Source organism: Neopelma chrysocephalum, unplaced genomic scaffold (assembly GCF_003984885.1).
Source record: "Neopelma chrysocephalum unplaced genomic scaffold, ASM398488v2 Primary Assembly neopelma1_97222, whole genome shotgun sequence".
NCBI lineage: Eukaryota > Metazoa > Chordata > Aves > Passeriformes > Pipridae > Neopelma > Neopelma chrysocephalum.
In genome coordinates, this window is record NW_020925863.1 from 1,685,669 (window position 1) to 1,702,721 (window position 17,053).

At 36.4% G+C, this 17,053-nt stretch overlaps 1 protein-coding gene across 2 annotated transcripts in view; it reads left to right on the forward strand.

Annotated features, from left to right (window-relative positions):
- Positions 1-17,053, forward strand: part of VAV3 (vav guanine nucleotide exchange factor 3) — a 157,767-nt gene that overhangs the window by 77,531 nt on the left and 63,183 nt on the right. For both annotated transcript variants that reach the window (XM_027671909.1, XM_027671910.1), the window contains exons 16-17: positions 14,998-15,099; positions 16,943-17,043. In XM_027671909.1, the coding sequence (XP_027527710.1) occupies positions 14,998-15,099; positions 16,943-17,043 (203 nt within the window). The remainder of the gene's footprint in view (positions 1-14,997; positions 15,100-16,942; positions 17,044-17,053) is intronic.

The window sequence follows — 17,053 nt, forward strand, 5'->3', positions numbered from 1 at the left end:
AACTCTTCTGCTCTGAAAAGTAGCCACGACTGAAATTAGGCTCTTATTCATCATACTCAGTTATAATTGCTGCTTCTATGGGCAAAATACATCTCATTACTTAAAAATTTGACAAGACTGCAAAACCAGCACTGCTGAAGGGGTGAATGACATTGGGTTTTGATTATCAGAAATGATATTGTTTACTGAGGTCCAGACAGAAATTTCAATGCAGTTTTGTTGCCTTTGGAATAGCAGTCTGTATGAAGTCAGTTTTGTGCAAGTGTTTATCCAAGAATATAACAAGAGAACAAATTAGGATCTCTCTTATTATTTTTAAATTAAGAGTTAACCCTGTTGCCACTACAACAGTCTTACAGGCATAATTGTTAGCAAGGCTGTACGTTTTTTTTTTTTTTTTTTGATCTTAGATGTTTATACCAGTGTATGAACAACAGTGATGATAGTTATATTGACTGAAAAAGCACTTACTGTTGAGATGCTGTTGTTGTTGAGAAGTATGAAACAGAGGAGAACACTGCTTTGCTGGCTGGATTTAGTTTTGGAGGGCAGGAATACATTAGGCATACTTGATATGGAAAATCTCTAAAGGAGGGATGGATGAAACCCCAGTGCAATTTCTAGAGCGTTTCTTTTCAGATGAGTAAGTTTCTTGGAGAAAGCCAGTCACAAACCTGTGAACCTATTCTACCTCTTAGCCAGCTCTGTTGTAGCGTGTGGTGGGTTTTTTTGTCGTGAGGGGGCTTGGAAATGCTGGGTTATTGGTCATAGGAAGCTGAGTAAATTGTTTTTATTCATATGGAAGCTCTGTTGCTACAGTATGTATTTGCTGTTTTACTGAGAGTATTGCTTTATTTAGCTATGGTGTGGCTGCACTGAGTTTCCTGTTGACCTATACACAGTAAGTTCCACAGCTGAGACTGCTCACTCACCTTCTCCCCCTGCCTCCCTCCCCCGCCCCCCAAAGAAAAAAGGTTTATTGTCTGCAACCTTCAAAATTGCTGGTTATTTGGGAGAACTGGATTTTCTAGATCACAGTAAAATGAAGCAGGACACCAGGGCAGAACAATTAATATTGCTGTCAGGCTGTTGAAGTTGAAACTTTGGTTGGACTCAGAAATCTGATGAATTTTGGAAGTTTTTTTAAAGCTGGCAGGCAGAGACCAGCAGACAATGTTTTAGTAGGGGCCCTTCATATCACAAGTTGCCTGAGTTCTGTCTTAGTGTGCCTCTTCCCTCACTGATGTGAATGGAAGTTCCGCATGCACAGGGGCAGTGCAACCTGCTTATTCCCTGGGATGAGATGCAATGCTTCCTTGTGCCAGTGGCCAATTTGAGCAGTTCTGTTTTGTTCTTGGAGCTTTGTTCATGGCAGTGGATGAGCCTGTAGCTCTATGGGTAAATAAAAATCTTCTAAAAGATAGTGCTACAAAGACTTTATTGTACTAGCGGAATGCTTAAATTTGGTCTAGCATGTCAAATAGCAGTGGTTTAAATGCAGAGTCATTCCATATCCAAGATAATATTAATAGAAGTGTACAGCCAAATTACTGTAGTTAAATACTCATCCAAATGAGAGACATCATGTATTAAGTGAAAGTTTGTCAGCAGTGTGATGAAGTGCATGGTTTAGTTGCTGTAACTAAGTAATTTAAAAGTTTAAAAACTGGTTGTGCGAGACTCAATTTTTTTGTGTTTTCTAGTAGCATAGCCTGTCTAATCCCTTTCCTCTTGTATTAAAAACAACCAGAAGTATCAGAACAAATATGTAATGTCTCAATATACCTTCAAATTACATAAAATGTTAGATACTGTCATGTTATTCAGCTTATGGTAGAAGGTAGGAGTATCGATTGCCTTTTTTTTTTTCTTTGCTAGAAAGCTCTCCTACAACTGCTTTTTTTTTGTTTTAAAAATGCTTATTTTTAAAAATAGTTGACTGATATGTGTGTCAATGAATTTATGCTTATCATTCTTTATTGAAAGAAAAACTCTTTGAAAGGTGAAGTTGTCCTCCTGTACTGTATACATATTTTACTTATGTACCTCAGTTATATAACTTTGGAACTACTTAACTGACTAATTATCAGGCTTAATTTCTTATTATGTAGCAACTCCTATTCTCATCATTGTTGTGATGAATTTAATTCTTTTATTTCCTCTTGAGAGGATGGAATAAATACTGAAAGAAAATCTGTTGATTATTACTACAGCTGTCTCATGCTGGCACTTAACATTTGCTTCCACCCACTAAATATCTCTTTGTGTGTAGTTTATTTCTTGATCACAGTAGAGCATGGAGCAGGTGTATGTTCTCTTCCTCACAATGGCAGACCTTTTCCATGAAAGGTCACAGATTGTTTTCCTACTGACAGGATTTGAATCCATTAGTGTAATATGACATACAATATCTTATGCTGATTTGTGCTGGATCTGTTTTGTCATCATGATGCCCAGTTTGCTAATTTAATTAAGCCTTTCTCTAGTTTCTCAATTATGCTTTTAATCTGCTCTAAAAATGACCATCAGCAAACTTGACTCCACTGTAGAAACATCTTACACATATATGCAATTTAAAGAAGAATTTAGGTTAGAGGGGTGTGTGGAAATTGTTGGCCTCAGTCTTCTGCAGGGCTTAGCTTGCTCAGGGCTCTGTCATCTTGAGTTTGGTCCTGCTGATTTTCAAGATGCATGGAACCAATATTGCCAAGTCTCTTGCAACAGTGTTGTAACATGCCTTTTAATTAAGCTTTACTCAACATCTCCCTTTCACAAACTGAGAAATGTATGAAAACATCTTGCGGGCAGAGAAACAGGCCTCTTTTTCTTAATGTACTCAGTTAAAATTTCACCTTCGGTAACTGAAATAGCAATATTAATATCATGTCTAATTAATAAAGCCTGAAAAAACAGTGGGAAACACATGAATATTATAGTGATTAGGGTATGCATTAATTGTATGGAGTTTATGAATCTGGGTTTTTTTTTGTTTGTTTTAATACTGAAATAAAAGATATTTCAGACATGACAGCTGTATGGTCTTCAAAAAGTAGTGGTTTTAGTTTTAATCACACTGTACTTTGTTTTGGGTAACTAGAGAGTTTGTGTAGCAGCTCAAGTGTAGTCTAACATGTTTTTGAAAAATTCCTGCTTCAGTTCAACATAAATTCACACCTTGTAACTCAAGGGACACAGGACATATAATCTGATGGTGAGGAAATAATCCCCAGATTCATTGATTATCAAACCTGGTAGGTGTGTAGACAACAGTTTAGATTAGGGAGACTGCGTAGATTGTAGATAGAAATCACTGGTTTTCTTAATTTTAAAGAAAACTAGTACAAGACACAAGGTAGCTGAAAAGTGTTCTTTTACCTATTAACATACATATTTCCAAATTTGCTTTGCACTCTGACTAATGACATTGGTCAGATTCAGCTCAAATAGATCTGTTCCCTCAGTGCATTAATAATGCATGTGCATTAAGATTTCTTCTGAGAGAATATTTGAGCTCTGACATACTGAACACTGACATATTAAATTAAAGCTTTCTTATCAGACAATTTTAAAAGCCTTAGATGTCTGCTGCATTTTTCAAATAACCTGCAAAGGTGTTTCACTTGTACCAACCTCACATAGGTTACCAAAGCAATAAACAAATGTGTCTGCCTGGGCTTTTTCATCAGTATAAATATTGCACTACTGCAAAAATGAATGCCAAGTTCATGTCTGCCAAAGAGGAATGGTTGCCTGTTCTTTGCTGTGACTTCAGTTGGTTTTGATCAAGTGTTTTTCAGGGTTATAAGCAATCATTCACAACATATTTATAGTTATAAAATTTCTTTAGATTATTCCAGACACAGCAAGAACTGTGTGAAGATGCTGTATATGATTAAGAGCACAGTGTAAGGACAGCATAAAATGTGAAAGCACACCAGAATTTATGAAAACAGTGGGTAAACACATGGAGATGATAAATATACTATGACATTATGTCTTCTGGTTCACAAAAGTCAAAGCTATCCCAGTCCTAATGTTTTTACAATTTACCTTACAACATGTGAGGTATATTACTATGAAAATTAGTAAGTGTTTCTTAAAATTCCATGAAATTAATTTGTAGTGACACTACATCATAAAAATGAAGTACCACCATCTAAATATTGAGGGGTTTTGTGCAAGGAGATTTTTTCAGTGTCAAAATATGGAATGCTGCATTACATGTTTGCCTTGATACTTTGGCTATATGAATAGCTTCTCCCTGCAAACCAATGCAGCCTTTTTTCTTAGCAGATACAGGTGTTTGTCCAGTAATTTTAAAGTTTATGGCTGTATAAATTCTGCGTTTTCATGTTTTTTCAGTCCAAAACATATACATTTGTCTTCAGCTAAGTGTAAATATGTAACAAAATATTTAAAGCTTATCAATACGAGCAACTTGATCAATTTGGATTTGTAAGACTTAGAACTTTCACAAATAGGACTCAGCTAGTGAATATTAAAGTATGTAAAGTATTGATGCTTTTGATTTACAAATACTGATGTATGACAGAGCTTTGTTCTGATCAGGTAGTGTTCAAAAACATTATACAGGAATAGATTAGTTCAAAGCAGTCCATCTCCCACGCTTTTCAGGGAAGTAGACTGATAAGGAAGAAAAGGAAAGCTATTATCTTGTTTGAAACAATGCAGTACGTTTCCAAAAAGTTAACAAGATAATTTCCTTGATCTCAAAAAAGCCACTCATCATATGATCAAATAACCAAATTTCCTAGCAAATTCTTAGAAGTTGTGCTTTCTTGATCAAAAGCACAATTTACTTGTGATATGGTTAATTTAATTATATAACATGTCTTCTTGATGAAGACTCTTTGATGTGACAAACCAGAATGTTTGAGTATTAGCATACGGAGAATTGATTGATTGATTATTTCAGTAAATAGCATCTTCAAAGATGATTCTGAAATATAACAGCCTAGCTGGAACAGAGAAAATGAATTAGCTGTAAGTAATCAGCATTGCTTCTGAGAAGAGAAGGTAAATAAGAAGCTGAAAATCATTCCCTGTGAAATGTCATTGCTCACCTCTAGTGAGAGTATACCTTAGGAATGCCATTTTTTTTCTTCACCTTTTTTTGTAAATAATAAAATCCTTGTAAAGATTCAAAAAGGAATATTTATTTGTGGTTTTCTATCTGCCCTCTTATTTTGTTATTATGCAAGTGCCTTTCTGATAGAAGACAGCGTGTTGTATCAAGTGATCAGTTGAAATGGTCGTAGTTGCACTGAGCCAAAATGTTTCAAGTGGAAAGTGAGCATAGTGCAAATGTAAGGCTGGTTTTGCTGCTTGTGGGGAATGGGATTCTAAGGGCAAGTCTGCTGTGTATCAGAGCAGGGAGTGAAGTTGAACATCTCTGGGGACCAACTTTGCATGCAAGTCTTCATATGAGGTTTGGCTGAGAGCTTTTAGTTTTGTTTGACAGTAACATACGTGGTTTTCTGTTTCTTCTACTGTCTGGGTTATTACTTAAAACATATGTGACAATGCCTATGTAGTATTGCTAGTAAAATTTTCAAAAAATTTCTGAGATGCTTAGTACTAGTTGTCATGGCTAAATTTTAGGATGGTTAAAATTTTAAAAGGAGGTCACTTTGACACAAACTGAGAACTTTAACTTAGGATGTCTTCATAAGTAATTTCTGTTAGCAACTAATAACTTAGAAATACTTATGTTAGATCTAGGTTTATTGATGCATTTTCTGCAGTGATGTCAATTATTAATACAATAAGTAAATCTGGAATCAAAATTTTCAGTGTCCTGAGGTATTAACCTGTGGCATTTTCTTTATAAGCTATACTGCATGAATATAGCATCAGATTTCATGTCACATACACTTAAAAATGATCTTCAGCAGTTTGTGCTCAGGGTGTCCATAATTCTGAACGGTTCTGTATGAAGCATTTTAAATTATCACAAGCATAATATGGAGTGCAGAATAATATCAGCTCTGAAATGCAAAGGTCTAACTTGAGGTTGAGAGTTGAGGAGAGTTCAAGGTATTGAGTTTTATCTAAGCTCCCTGTAGTATTTCTTCTTTTAATACTTAAAACAATTGCAATTCACTGCAGAGTCTTTATCTGATATTTCGTGCATCTGCTTATTTGTTATGCCTCTGGGCTCACAGGTGGGCATACATATATTAACTATTCTCTAAAGCCAAGTTTTAATCAGGTGAAATGGCTACTCAGTTTCAAATATAATAGATTTTAAAAATGACTGATATTTTGCAAGCATGTGCATAAAACTGAACTCTGCGTAAAAAAATCCACGTGCCAGGATTGCATTTCTTGAAGAGACTGATATGGGAAAATGATTTTCAAAACCTGACCTAAATGGCATTTCTGCAAAAAGGAGTCAGAACCAAAAATAAGAAGTATCATTAGAACTTCCTTGGGTGTTTTTTCCCTTTTGGGGAGAACTGTCAACCCCAAAGAAAAGGCAGCTGTCTCACCATACTGTTATGCAGAACCTATGACCATTAAACAGCCTGTTCCCAACTGAAGAGCATCTGTATCTGGGCACTTGCTGCTGTTTTATGTCACTCAGAGAACTAGTGTGGGATTGCTAGTGTGGGAAGAGAAGGTTCCTCTTCTGTCCAGGTTGACAGTCCCACTGAGCTATGGCAATCTGGAGGAACATCCCTGGGTCTAAATGATACCTGAGAGGTTTGTCATCAATCCTCTGAGCAGAATGACTCTCTTCAGTCAGTGCTTACATTGCCTTTGCTTTCTTTGTGTCTGACAGAAGTGATCTACTCAGCAGTCTTGGTCAGCACCTGCTTTTGCTGATTCTGTGTCTTGTTTTGCAGCCAATTTTCTTTTGGAAGGAGCTTTCTTGATCTGTTTGCAAAGGGTTACTTTTGCATTTTTATTTTGTGTGAAGTATTCTTTCTTTTCCTATATCTTTTGTGATTCCTGCAATTAAGCGTGTATGTGCTTTTTGTGGTGGAAAAATGGTGTGCATATATCCAAGGAATATCAGATGTTTTTCAGGGTTTTTTTTCCCCCTCCTGTAATACATATCCCCTTCCAGTTTAAGAAAACAATAAATTTAGTTGAAAAATACTTGAAGTTTGGGAAGGAGAAGTTGAGTTTTTAATTAAGTACTCCAGAGCAGCAATTCTTCTACAGTAATTGAAATGTTTTTAATGGGTATAAACAGCACATTTTCAGTGGCCTAGACTCAGGGAGGGAGGGGAAATCTGTACAAGTCTTAATTGCTGAAGTCAAACTAGTGTTGAAAAGCTGCCAAGGAAGCAATTAAAAGAAATGGCCCTCAAAATACATCAAGAAGGAGAGAAGAACAGGTGGAAGACAGTGTTGGACCTTGCAGGTTGTTTAAACTATAGTTTATAACTGGTAGCATTAAATGCAATAGTAAGTAGGTTTATAATAGAAGAAAGAGGAGAATTCTTCTTCGTGCTGTGTTCTGAAGTCTCTTTTGTTTAACCCCTTGAAGGAGGTGAAGCCACAAGATGGTAGACTTCCAGTGCTCTGTGCTGCTGGATGCCTTCTATTGGCCTCTTCAGTGCTATGAGATTGACATCTCCGTATTCTATTTTCTTCTACTCTTTGCATTTTCATAAGGGCACTTTTTCTCTTTTGTGCACTTTTTTCCCAGTAAAGGCCGTGTGGTTTACATTTTATTAATTTCCTATTTAATATTTAAACTTGCTGTAAGGATTTAATTAATCTGACCAACGTAATACTTAATTTTATGTCTTGATTATATTTTTGTTAGATTTGTTGGCAACCAGTAAGCTTTCAGTAATACGTCCACGCAAGACAAACTAGAGACCGTAGTTCTTAGTCTCCTGAAATATCTGAAGGGCAAAACATCCAAGGGAAGATGTACTCATTATGTCAGAATTTATGAAATAATATTTTTTTTCATTGTTTGTATATTTAGAAATATGTCCTTTCTGAAAATGAAGACTGGGATTTTAATATGTTTATTTTCCACCTGGGAAAATAGGGGGAAGGAGCTCTTAGCCCTTTATTTATTCTCTTGGGATACATCTGTAGTAATTACGTATATAGTAGATAAGATTGAGTTTTGTGGCTGAAAGTTTAGTAGTTTGCCTGTTGCATTTTATTTTGTAAGCCTTAATTGTGTAGAGGAAGTTTAACTGACAGTAAAAGAAAACATTTTGTGCCCACCCCACTGAAGATATTGCAATAGAATTCATTTGTTTAGTCCAACCTGTTGTGAAAGGCACTGTTTAGTTTTTCTAGTAGGAAACAAGCATGTAAGAATGCTGATAAAAACCTAAATTGTTGCTCTGAGGGAGCCAAATGCCTGTTGGATGCTATTGCTCTTCAGACACATTCTGATCATAATGTTTTCTCATCGGAATATGGTTTTGATTAAGTAAAGAAGTGACAGTAGCAAATCTTAGCTACTTGATATTAGTGACGTTCATTGCAGTGTGCACCTTGGCAACACGTCAGACTGAAGGTAATCAAAGTTCAGTTTTGAAAAATGGAGTATAGAATTTACACTGGTGAATATGTCAAGATTTCCAAGGTTCACTGCTTTATTTTGACTTAAGTCAAATCTTTTGATTGTGACATGTTTGTGTCTTGAGGGTTAAGAATGACTTGCAGTCTTTGATGTGCTATTCCAGCCTCGAATATTAGAAAACTGTAGTTTAAACTATTTCATTTTACTCAAATGCACAATTATTTTAGTATTTTGAGGTTGGATAGGTGAGAGAATTTATTCCTTATTCTATAGGCATAGAAATAAGCACCTAGATGTCTTGTCTGACAACACAATTTTGGGCTATCCTATATCATTACTCTGTGGTCAGCTGTGCCATTAATCTAGGCAAAGATGATTGCTAGAATGAATTCTGACTGCAAAAGCTTGGGGGGGACTGTTGATACCGTGACACTTTCTGACACCATTTATAAAGGTGTTGCATTATGTGGGCGGCTGATGAGATTGGCTTTTGATCAATTTACTCTTCTGAGAAGTAAGAGTCAGTAGAAAGAAGTGGCACTGCAAATGTGGAGGGAATATTTTTAAAGGAGGAATATTTCACATGCACGAGGAGTGCTCCAAAGTCTGTGATATCAAGGGCAACCGAAAAACATACCTGGATAATTGTTTTCTTTACTGAACTCTGCAAGCTTTACAGACAAAGGGTTTGTTCAGAGATATGGGATTGACTGAAGAAGGTGGTCATTCTGCTCCTTGCACAGTGGCTCCGATGGCTGATGCAGAGATAAGAATTGTGTGTCCCAGTGACAGAGACTGGCAAGATAAGCACCTGCAGGTCTCTGGGTTGGTGGTGTAGCAGTGAATTGGTCCCAGTGGGACTAATATTCTGCAGGTAACTTGGAAAGAGAAAGCTTTGTTCAAAAGGCTCAGGGGCAGCCCAAGGACATCACTGTAGTGACAGGAGTAAATGTGGTTATGGGGATCCAGCACTGTGCAGGAGAGGGCACTCGTGGTTGTCCCTTACAAAAACTCTGGTGCTGAATGGAGGAGAGAATTGGAAAAATTGTCCTAATAACAGATTCATGATGACATTTTGTCTCTGCTAGAGTGTAGGAGTTAAAACAGCCTGGTGAAAAAGTAAAAGAGAGAAAGGGAAACTACTTTTGATGCCCGACGTTGCTATTGCTTGTAAAAATAACAGACAGTTTTACCATAAAATGAGGAATGTGTTCTCTGTCATTATTTACCTGAGATTAAGTATTTTTAGTGTGTGGGTGTCTTCCTGCTCTGGACACTTGTCAAGATCGTTTGACAGCAGAAATAGAGGAAACATTTCATTTGCAGCTGGGGGCACCCCATAATAGAAGTTGTGGTTGGAGCAACTGGGGGGTCTGCAAGAGGGCTTGACTATTCCACTGTGGTGGGGAAGGAATCTAGTTTAAACCCAAATTAGATTTTCTTAATTGCTTCAATATGTTTGAAATTTGATAAGAATCGCGTGTGGTTTCTTTTTATTTTTTAGTTCCCTAACAAGAAATTCTTCTTCTAAAGAGGAAATTCCTTCTAAAGAGGAAAATATTCTTAGTATGATGCTCAAAATTAATGTTAACATAATATTCAGCTTTTTTTTTCCTATGTCTTCCAGTGTACCCACAGGTTGGGAAGTAGAAGGGGAAAGCTTTGAGAAAGATGAAATGTTCTGTTTACTGTGTTGTGAGAGCTCTGGTCCATGTTCTGTGTGTCAGTGTAAGGCTTGCATGCTGTAACTAAAAGTGCTTCTCTAGGGTTGGACATGGCTATGGAAAGTTGTATGCTATGCCATGACATTTTTTTCATTGACATTATCAGCTTTATTTACTGTATTTAAAAACTCAAAACATAGGATGTGATATTCAGTGTGGAAGGTTTTGTGGACAAAAATTTCCTATGGTCCTTGTGGTATTTGGACTTACAGTGTCACAGGTGAGTTGAGCTTGATCTCTAGTTAGAAACTTGCATGTGTGCAAGTTTGTTATTTTTCCATTAGTTTTTATTTGCTGAAAAGAAAATATATTGAAAACTAAAATATCAACCCCTTAGATTCATCAAGTTTCGGGCTTTACGTTGAAAGACTTGCTGTTTGATATATACTGCTACAGTGCCTCAGACTTGTCTGATACGATCGGTATTGTGACTGCAGAACTGGATGTGCCACAATGCAGCATTAGTGGTCAGGTACTAGAATGTGCAAGAGTTTTCCTGTCCACAGTTAGCACTGCAATCTATGCTTTTCTACAAAGCTTTCCTTATTCCACCTCTACATTTATAGTAGACAGTACACATTCTTTTTATTTTATGGGTTTTGTTGTGTCATTATTTATCTTCCTATCTTGTGCCTCACTTTACAGCACTCTTTCTTCAGAGTAAGCATACAATTTCTTATTTTGCACTGTTCTTTTCTAGTGCCTTTATTAGAGTATTAATAACTGGAAACTGTGTCCTCATTACTGTGAATGCTTTTTTTGGAGCAGTGATTAAATGCCTTGTTGTCTAATAGGAATCAACTGGTAACAGTGCATCTAAATGTTAATATTTTTGGTATATTATTTCTTCATAAAGTGAATAATGAGATAATGGATACAATACTGATCTTTTTGAAATGTGATGGACTCGGAAATTTGAGAATATAGTTTGTTGATGTGTAAACTGAAATCAAGCACGTGACATTTTCCCATTCCTGTTTGACCTCAATCTGAGACAATTAGGACTAACTATCAGAATCAGAAAGGAAGAGACAAAAGAAAACTATTCTGAGTGGATGCAGTGACATTGTTCATTTTGAGATATCGGCTTATAAGTATCTTCTAAGTCTGCACACAAAGAAAGGCTCAGCAGCAGATTAAGTTTCTTCTCTTGTTGATTCCCTCTTCCTGCACAGGATCCTCCATTATTCACTGAGGCTCTAGTCCCTTCCAGATTCATTTAATCTGTGGGTGATGTACTTCAGCAGCATTCTCCTTTGATTCACTAAACTTTTGTTGTTAGGGATTTTTAGGCTTTTCATTTTGGGTGATGTGCCTTTGGGGGAAAGAAGGGAGAAAAATTATATATTTTCAGTGGCGGAAGAAAGGGCTAGCAAAATTGAAAAGGTCCTTCTGGTTTATGAATAGCTGCTGGGTGCTCCTAAAAGAGATACTCGGGCTTGTGTCTTTAAAAAAAAAGCTGTTTTACAGGATCTTTGTAGCTTGACCTTATCCAGCAAGGAAATATTGGAAGTTAGGTCTTGCTGAATTGATAGGGAATATAAAAGATATGTAAGTGGTAAAAACAGTTTTTTAAGATAGGGGAATTTTTTGAAGTAATTGCTAGTATCTTCAAATTATCAAATTAAAACCTGGTTGAGTTTAAAGAAATTAATGGATTCCCTCTTTATGAGACATTTTTGTGATCCTTAAGAACTGACTAGTACTTGGAACCAAACTAGTTCCTCTGTAATGGTGGACAAGGTAATAGTGGACAAGATACAGTGAAGTTTGCATTCTGTTCACAAGTTGGTGTTGTGTTGTGTTTTCAGTTTTGTATTCCTCTACTTATGCAAGTAGGACAAATATATTTGAATTTTAGCACACTGAAGATCAAGCTGAAAATCTGTTTATCTGGATAAAGCTTTTCTCTTGTTTAGGAGATTATATTGTCCAATTTAGGCCATAGGTGCAATAAACTTAGAATGGAAAAAGGTGAAGGGACTTGTGACAACTCCTCTGTGGGGCATACCTTCATTCTTTGCCATTTTAGCACTATGCTTTTTTCCTCTGAAGAATAATTTTTTCTATTAAGAACTGTAAAATGAAACTGAAGGGCTTTGTAAAATATAAAGAAACTCAAATATTGCTTTCAATATAAAGAAGAATGAATATGGCGTATCATCTTTGTTCTGTTAATAGGAGTTACATTTTCAGTAGTTCATGCATTTCAGTCTTTGTGGAAGATAGCCTGAGAGAAGAATGAAAGAGAATTTTTACATATGGAAGGAAGCTGTGTAGTGGTATGCACGTGTTAAACAACTGTCTGTATGAGGCTGTCATTTTTTTTCTTTTGATCCACTATGCTTATTATTTTTGGAGATTGATCCTGTTCTAATGAAATGAATGGAATTTTTTCTTTGGTTTGTTCTTGAAAAACGATCAGGTCGTTAGGATTAATTTGATATGCTTTCAGTCTCTGCACATTTGGCTGATACTTTGAATGTGGTTCTGCAAGATACCCTGCTCAGAACCAAATGGTCACTCAAAATGAGCTTTTGTTGGGAGTGTGAATACTGTAACTTGTTCTAGGGAGTTTTCAGGATTGTTTGGAGTGTAACCCCTGGTGGCCTAGTGGTTAGGATGCAGCACTCTCACCGCTGCGACCCAGGTTCGATTCCAGGTCCCCTGGGCAGATGGAGCTCATTAGCCCTGTGAGGCCATCCATCTATGAGAAGGTCACTCTAAACAAACCTATGTCCTGAGGACCTCACTGCCATTGTCCAAGCTCTCTTGGCCCCGGCAGATGAACCTCAGGATTAAAGGGTGGGCTCAGTTCAGCGCAAGCTGTGTCTCACCTAAAAAATCCATTGTGCAGGCTGGAAAGGTAAAAGACCTTTCCCAAAATCTTTGTTCGTGAAGACTGGCCATTATTATTATTATTATTATTATTATTATTATTATTATTATTATTATTATTATTATTATTATTATTATTATTGGAGTGTAACCTAAGAAGTTTTGGCCGCCCCTTGGCAAACACGTTGTGAAATACAGGCTCTGCCAAGTTGAGCCTCAAAATAATACTTTTTCTCCTGGTTTAAGAAGTTCTTTACCTTTTTGAGGTTAATTTTATCCCGATGCTTGTCCCTTCCTGCTGTGAAGGGGTCATATGCCATGCCAGTCTCAGTTAGCAGCAGTTTTAGTATTGACATCTTGCATATCATAGCAGAAAGGGAGACACAAGTGAGGTAGTTAAAACAGTACTGATTGTCAGGTTATTCTCAGGCATAAAAGCAAAATCTTATTTGCTTTTTGAGTGCAGTTTCATTTTCAGCACGTTCGTTTTTAGCAGGCAGATTAGAAGACTGACCTTTCTGACACTGGGTACTTAAACAGATTCTTTAAAATTTTTTTTTGTCAGCCTTTTCATTCAGTCCCAGAGAGATTGAAGCTTGCATGGTTCTCTGTGTTTCTTTGCAGTTTGTGGCTGGTCTGTGTTTTAGTCTAGAAGTTATTTATAATATGTAAAAGTGAAACTTATAAGAATCTCCAACTTTAACGGGTGAATATGTAATTTTGTGTGTTAGAAAAGTTTCTGGGTTTTCCTTTGAGTGCTGTAGATTCTTGCATTCTTACCCTCAGGATTTTTTTTCCTTATTTAATTCCTATGCATCATGCATTCTTATGTTCTTCCCATAAATATCTGGTGCTTTTCTAGCATCTTAAGCATTCTAATATAAATAATATTTAAAAATACATTAACCCTTGCTATATATATAGTCTTCTCTGATACAGTCTAGATTAATATTAAATTATGAACCTAGCATTTCAGCATTACTGATTTTGACAGTGTTTAGCTAGTTTGGGGATTTTATTGAATTAAAAAAAAAAAGAAGAGAAATCCATTGAAAATGCCTGTTCTCCTACACAGTCTTGGAAATGGGAGGGATGACAGAAAATAATGAAATAGAATACTTAATGAAATTTAAATAAACCAGGAAACTGGTGCAACAAAATGATCAGTGGGTCATTTTTAAATTATACACTCTCTTTTAAAAGGGATCAGTAGGGAGGATAAACAAAACACAGGTATAGTAGCAGACCAGTGCTTTGTACTGATCTTTGTCTGATCTTTGGAAATGAGTCTGCTAATAGTGTCTTGGTATCTTAGAAGTGTGGATAGTGATCTTTTATTTTATTTGTTAAATTTCCTGTGTGTAGCAACAGCTGTACACATTGGGCAACACAATTAAAAAAGACTAACCAAACTACCTTTAATATTTTCTAATTACTTTTGAAAACACTCTTGTTATCCAATACATTGCTGCGTAGTTATGACCTAACTGTCCTAAATTTGCTGCTAATGTTTCAAATATGGTGGTTCTCAGGGTGTGAGCTGCTTTTCCTTGTACATTCACATAACAAAATATTTTGGAGAAGGAAAAGGTGAGCATTCTTTAGGTTCATAAAATGATCCTAGTTAATAAAACAGGAATAAAAACCAGGTGAAGTTTGTTTTGGTGTTTAGTTTTCTATTTATTGTGACAGCTAAGGTAGTTACAGGGTATATTTAAGAACTAGGTCTGCATAATATTATAATTCAGGTTTCATTTCAAGGTGTATGGTAAACTCCATACTTCTGGTTCTCCTCAGTGAAAACCATTAAAGTATAAATAAAACTGTTTGTGGGTTCAGATTTCCTGCTGTGAATGTTGCATTGTGCTCTAGATTTCATTTGTTTAATGCAGATTTTCAAACTTTTTTTAGGTCAAATATACGGCCAGACTATGCGGATACAAGCTTTCATGAGTTCAAAATGCACACCTTCAGTCGTGTGACATCTTGCAAAGTCTGCCAGATGCTTCTAAGGTAAGATTGTAAAGGTTTTCATGAAGTCATACCTATAGTTTCTTGTTGTATTAGCAAGTTTCTGTAATCAAATGTCCAGATATTAGCAGGAGTGCTGTTAAAAGCTAAAAACATCCAGGTGCTCTTCATTTGTCAGGCAATGGCTTTATCATGATTCTTATGTAAGAGTAGATGGCAACCATTTTGTACAGTTTTGACTACGATGGCTCTTCCACAGAGTCCCTTGCTGTAGACCAGCAGTCGCAAGGACAGATAGAATATTGTTTCAGAAAATCAAATGATGATGATGCTCGTAAATGTTTGCTATGAGGAGATTGCTTGTGAGACAGAAAATAACCGTGAGCCATTAACAGGCATTTCTGAACCAGATATGTAGACAAATTGAAGACAGATGTTGCAAAGCTACATAAGGAATGCTAGCAGACAACTGATGTGTTCATAAACAAGGATTTATGAGGCCAACAAACTAAGAAACTCCATGTATTTTGCCTCTTTCCTTTATGTGCAAATATAAAAGCACACTTGCTTTTATATTTGTAGTTTCTCATTCATTTTTGAGCTTTTAGGACCTACCATGGTTTTTTTTTATAAAGATGACACGTCCAGTGGTGTAAAGGAATGTATTGACCCCAAATTTCATAGTGTTAAGTTGCAGATGCAAAAGCTTTCTAAACTTTGACCAGTTCAGATGCTCATAACTGGTTGCCCAGACAAGTTGTGGGTACTCCATCCCTGGAAGTGTTCAAGGTCAGGTTGGATGGGGCTTCGAGCATCCCAGTCTAGTGGAAGATGTCCTTGCCCAAGGCAGGAGGAGTTGGAACTAGATAATCTTTAAGGTCCCTTTGAACTCCAACCTTTCTATGATTCTTTGTTGCATATTGTTGATATTTCCAAAAATATAGCCACGGCATTTTAGCAAGGGCATTTGAGTATGGGTAGTGCTTTTGTTAAGCACAGACATGGAATAAAATAACTTGAGGTATGTTCTTCCCTGTCATAGATTTTTTTTCCTTTAGCAGCCTTTTTCCTGAAACAGTTAGACTGACCTGGATTTTCAAAGATTTTTTTTTTTTTTCTCAAAACAATAAGGTCCAAGTGGCTATGAAGAATGGTGCAGGCATTCTAAACTTGAAGGCAGGAGGGCTGATTTCTGAATTTGAAGTAGTATAGCTGAGTTATTGTGCCTGTTACTGCACTAACTGCTGTTGCTGAGAAACAGCTCTCTTGCATTCAGGATACAGCCCACATGGTACTGTGTTGTTCTCCATAAACATTGCTCGAAGATAGCTTGGGTATCCCCAAGTGCTACCTTGTGATATATAGATATTTACAGTAATTGGCAGCTCTGAATATTAACTGAAGTGTACCAAGATATCTATTTTTTTAAAAATGAACAAATTTAAAGTCAAGAATGTTTGCAATATAGCCTATAAACTCCTTAATGCTTAAATATATATTCAAACTTACAGCTCTCTTGAAATGGATCTTATTTGTCATGGTGCCTAGGCAAATCCCCACTGAGATGAAACAAAGTGTAGATCTGTAGTAGGATAGATGCATAATGGTACAATTTCAAGTGTACTGTTCCAAAGTTGCTTTGGATTAAATTGAAATGGAGATTGTTATTCTACTAGTAGTCCAGAAGACCTATCTGGTTGTAACTTTTTAGTAGTGGAGAAAAGCGGATGAGCTGCTTGTCAGTTGTCACTTTTTCTCAAGCCTTTAAGGACTATCATTATGCAGAACAGCAAATGACTTCTAATACCTTCTGCCATGTCTCTTATGTCCTTTATGTGTGGAATTTGTCACCTCTAATGTATCACTACTTAATTTTATTTTACAGGGGAACATTTTATCAAGGCTATTTATGTTCTAAGTGTGGAGCTGGAGCACACAAAGAATGTTTAGGAAGACTAGACAATTGTGGCAGGGCTAATTTAGGTGGTAAGTCATT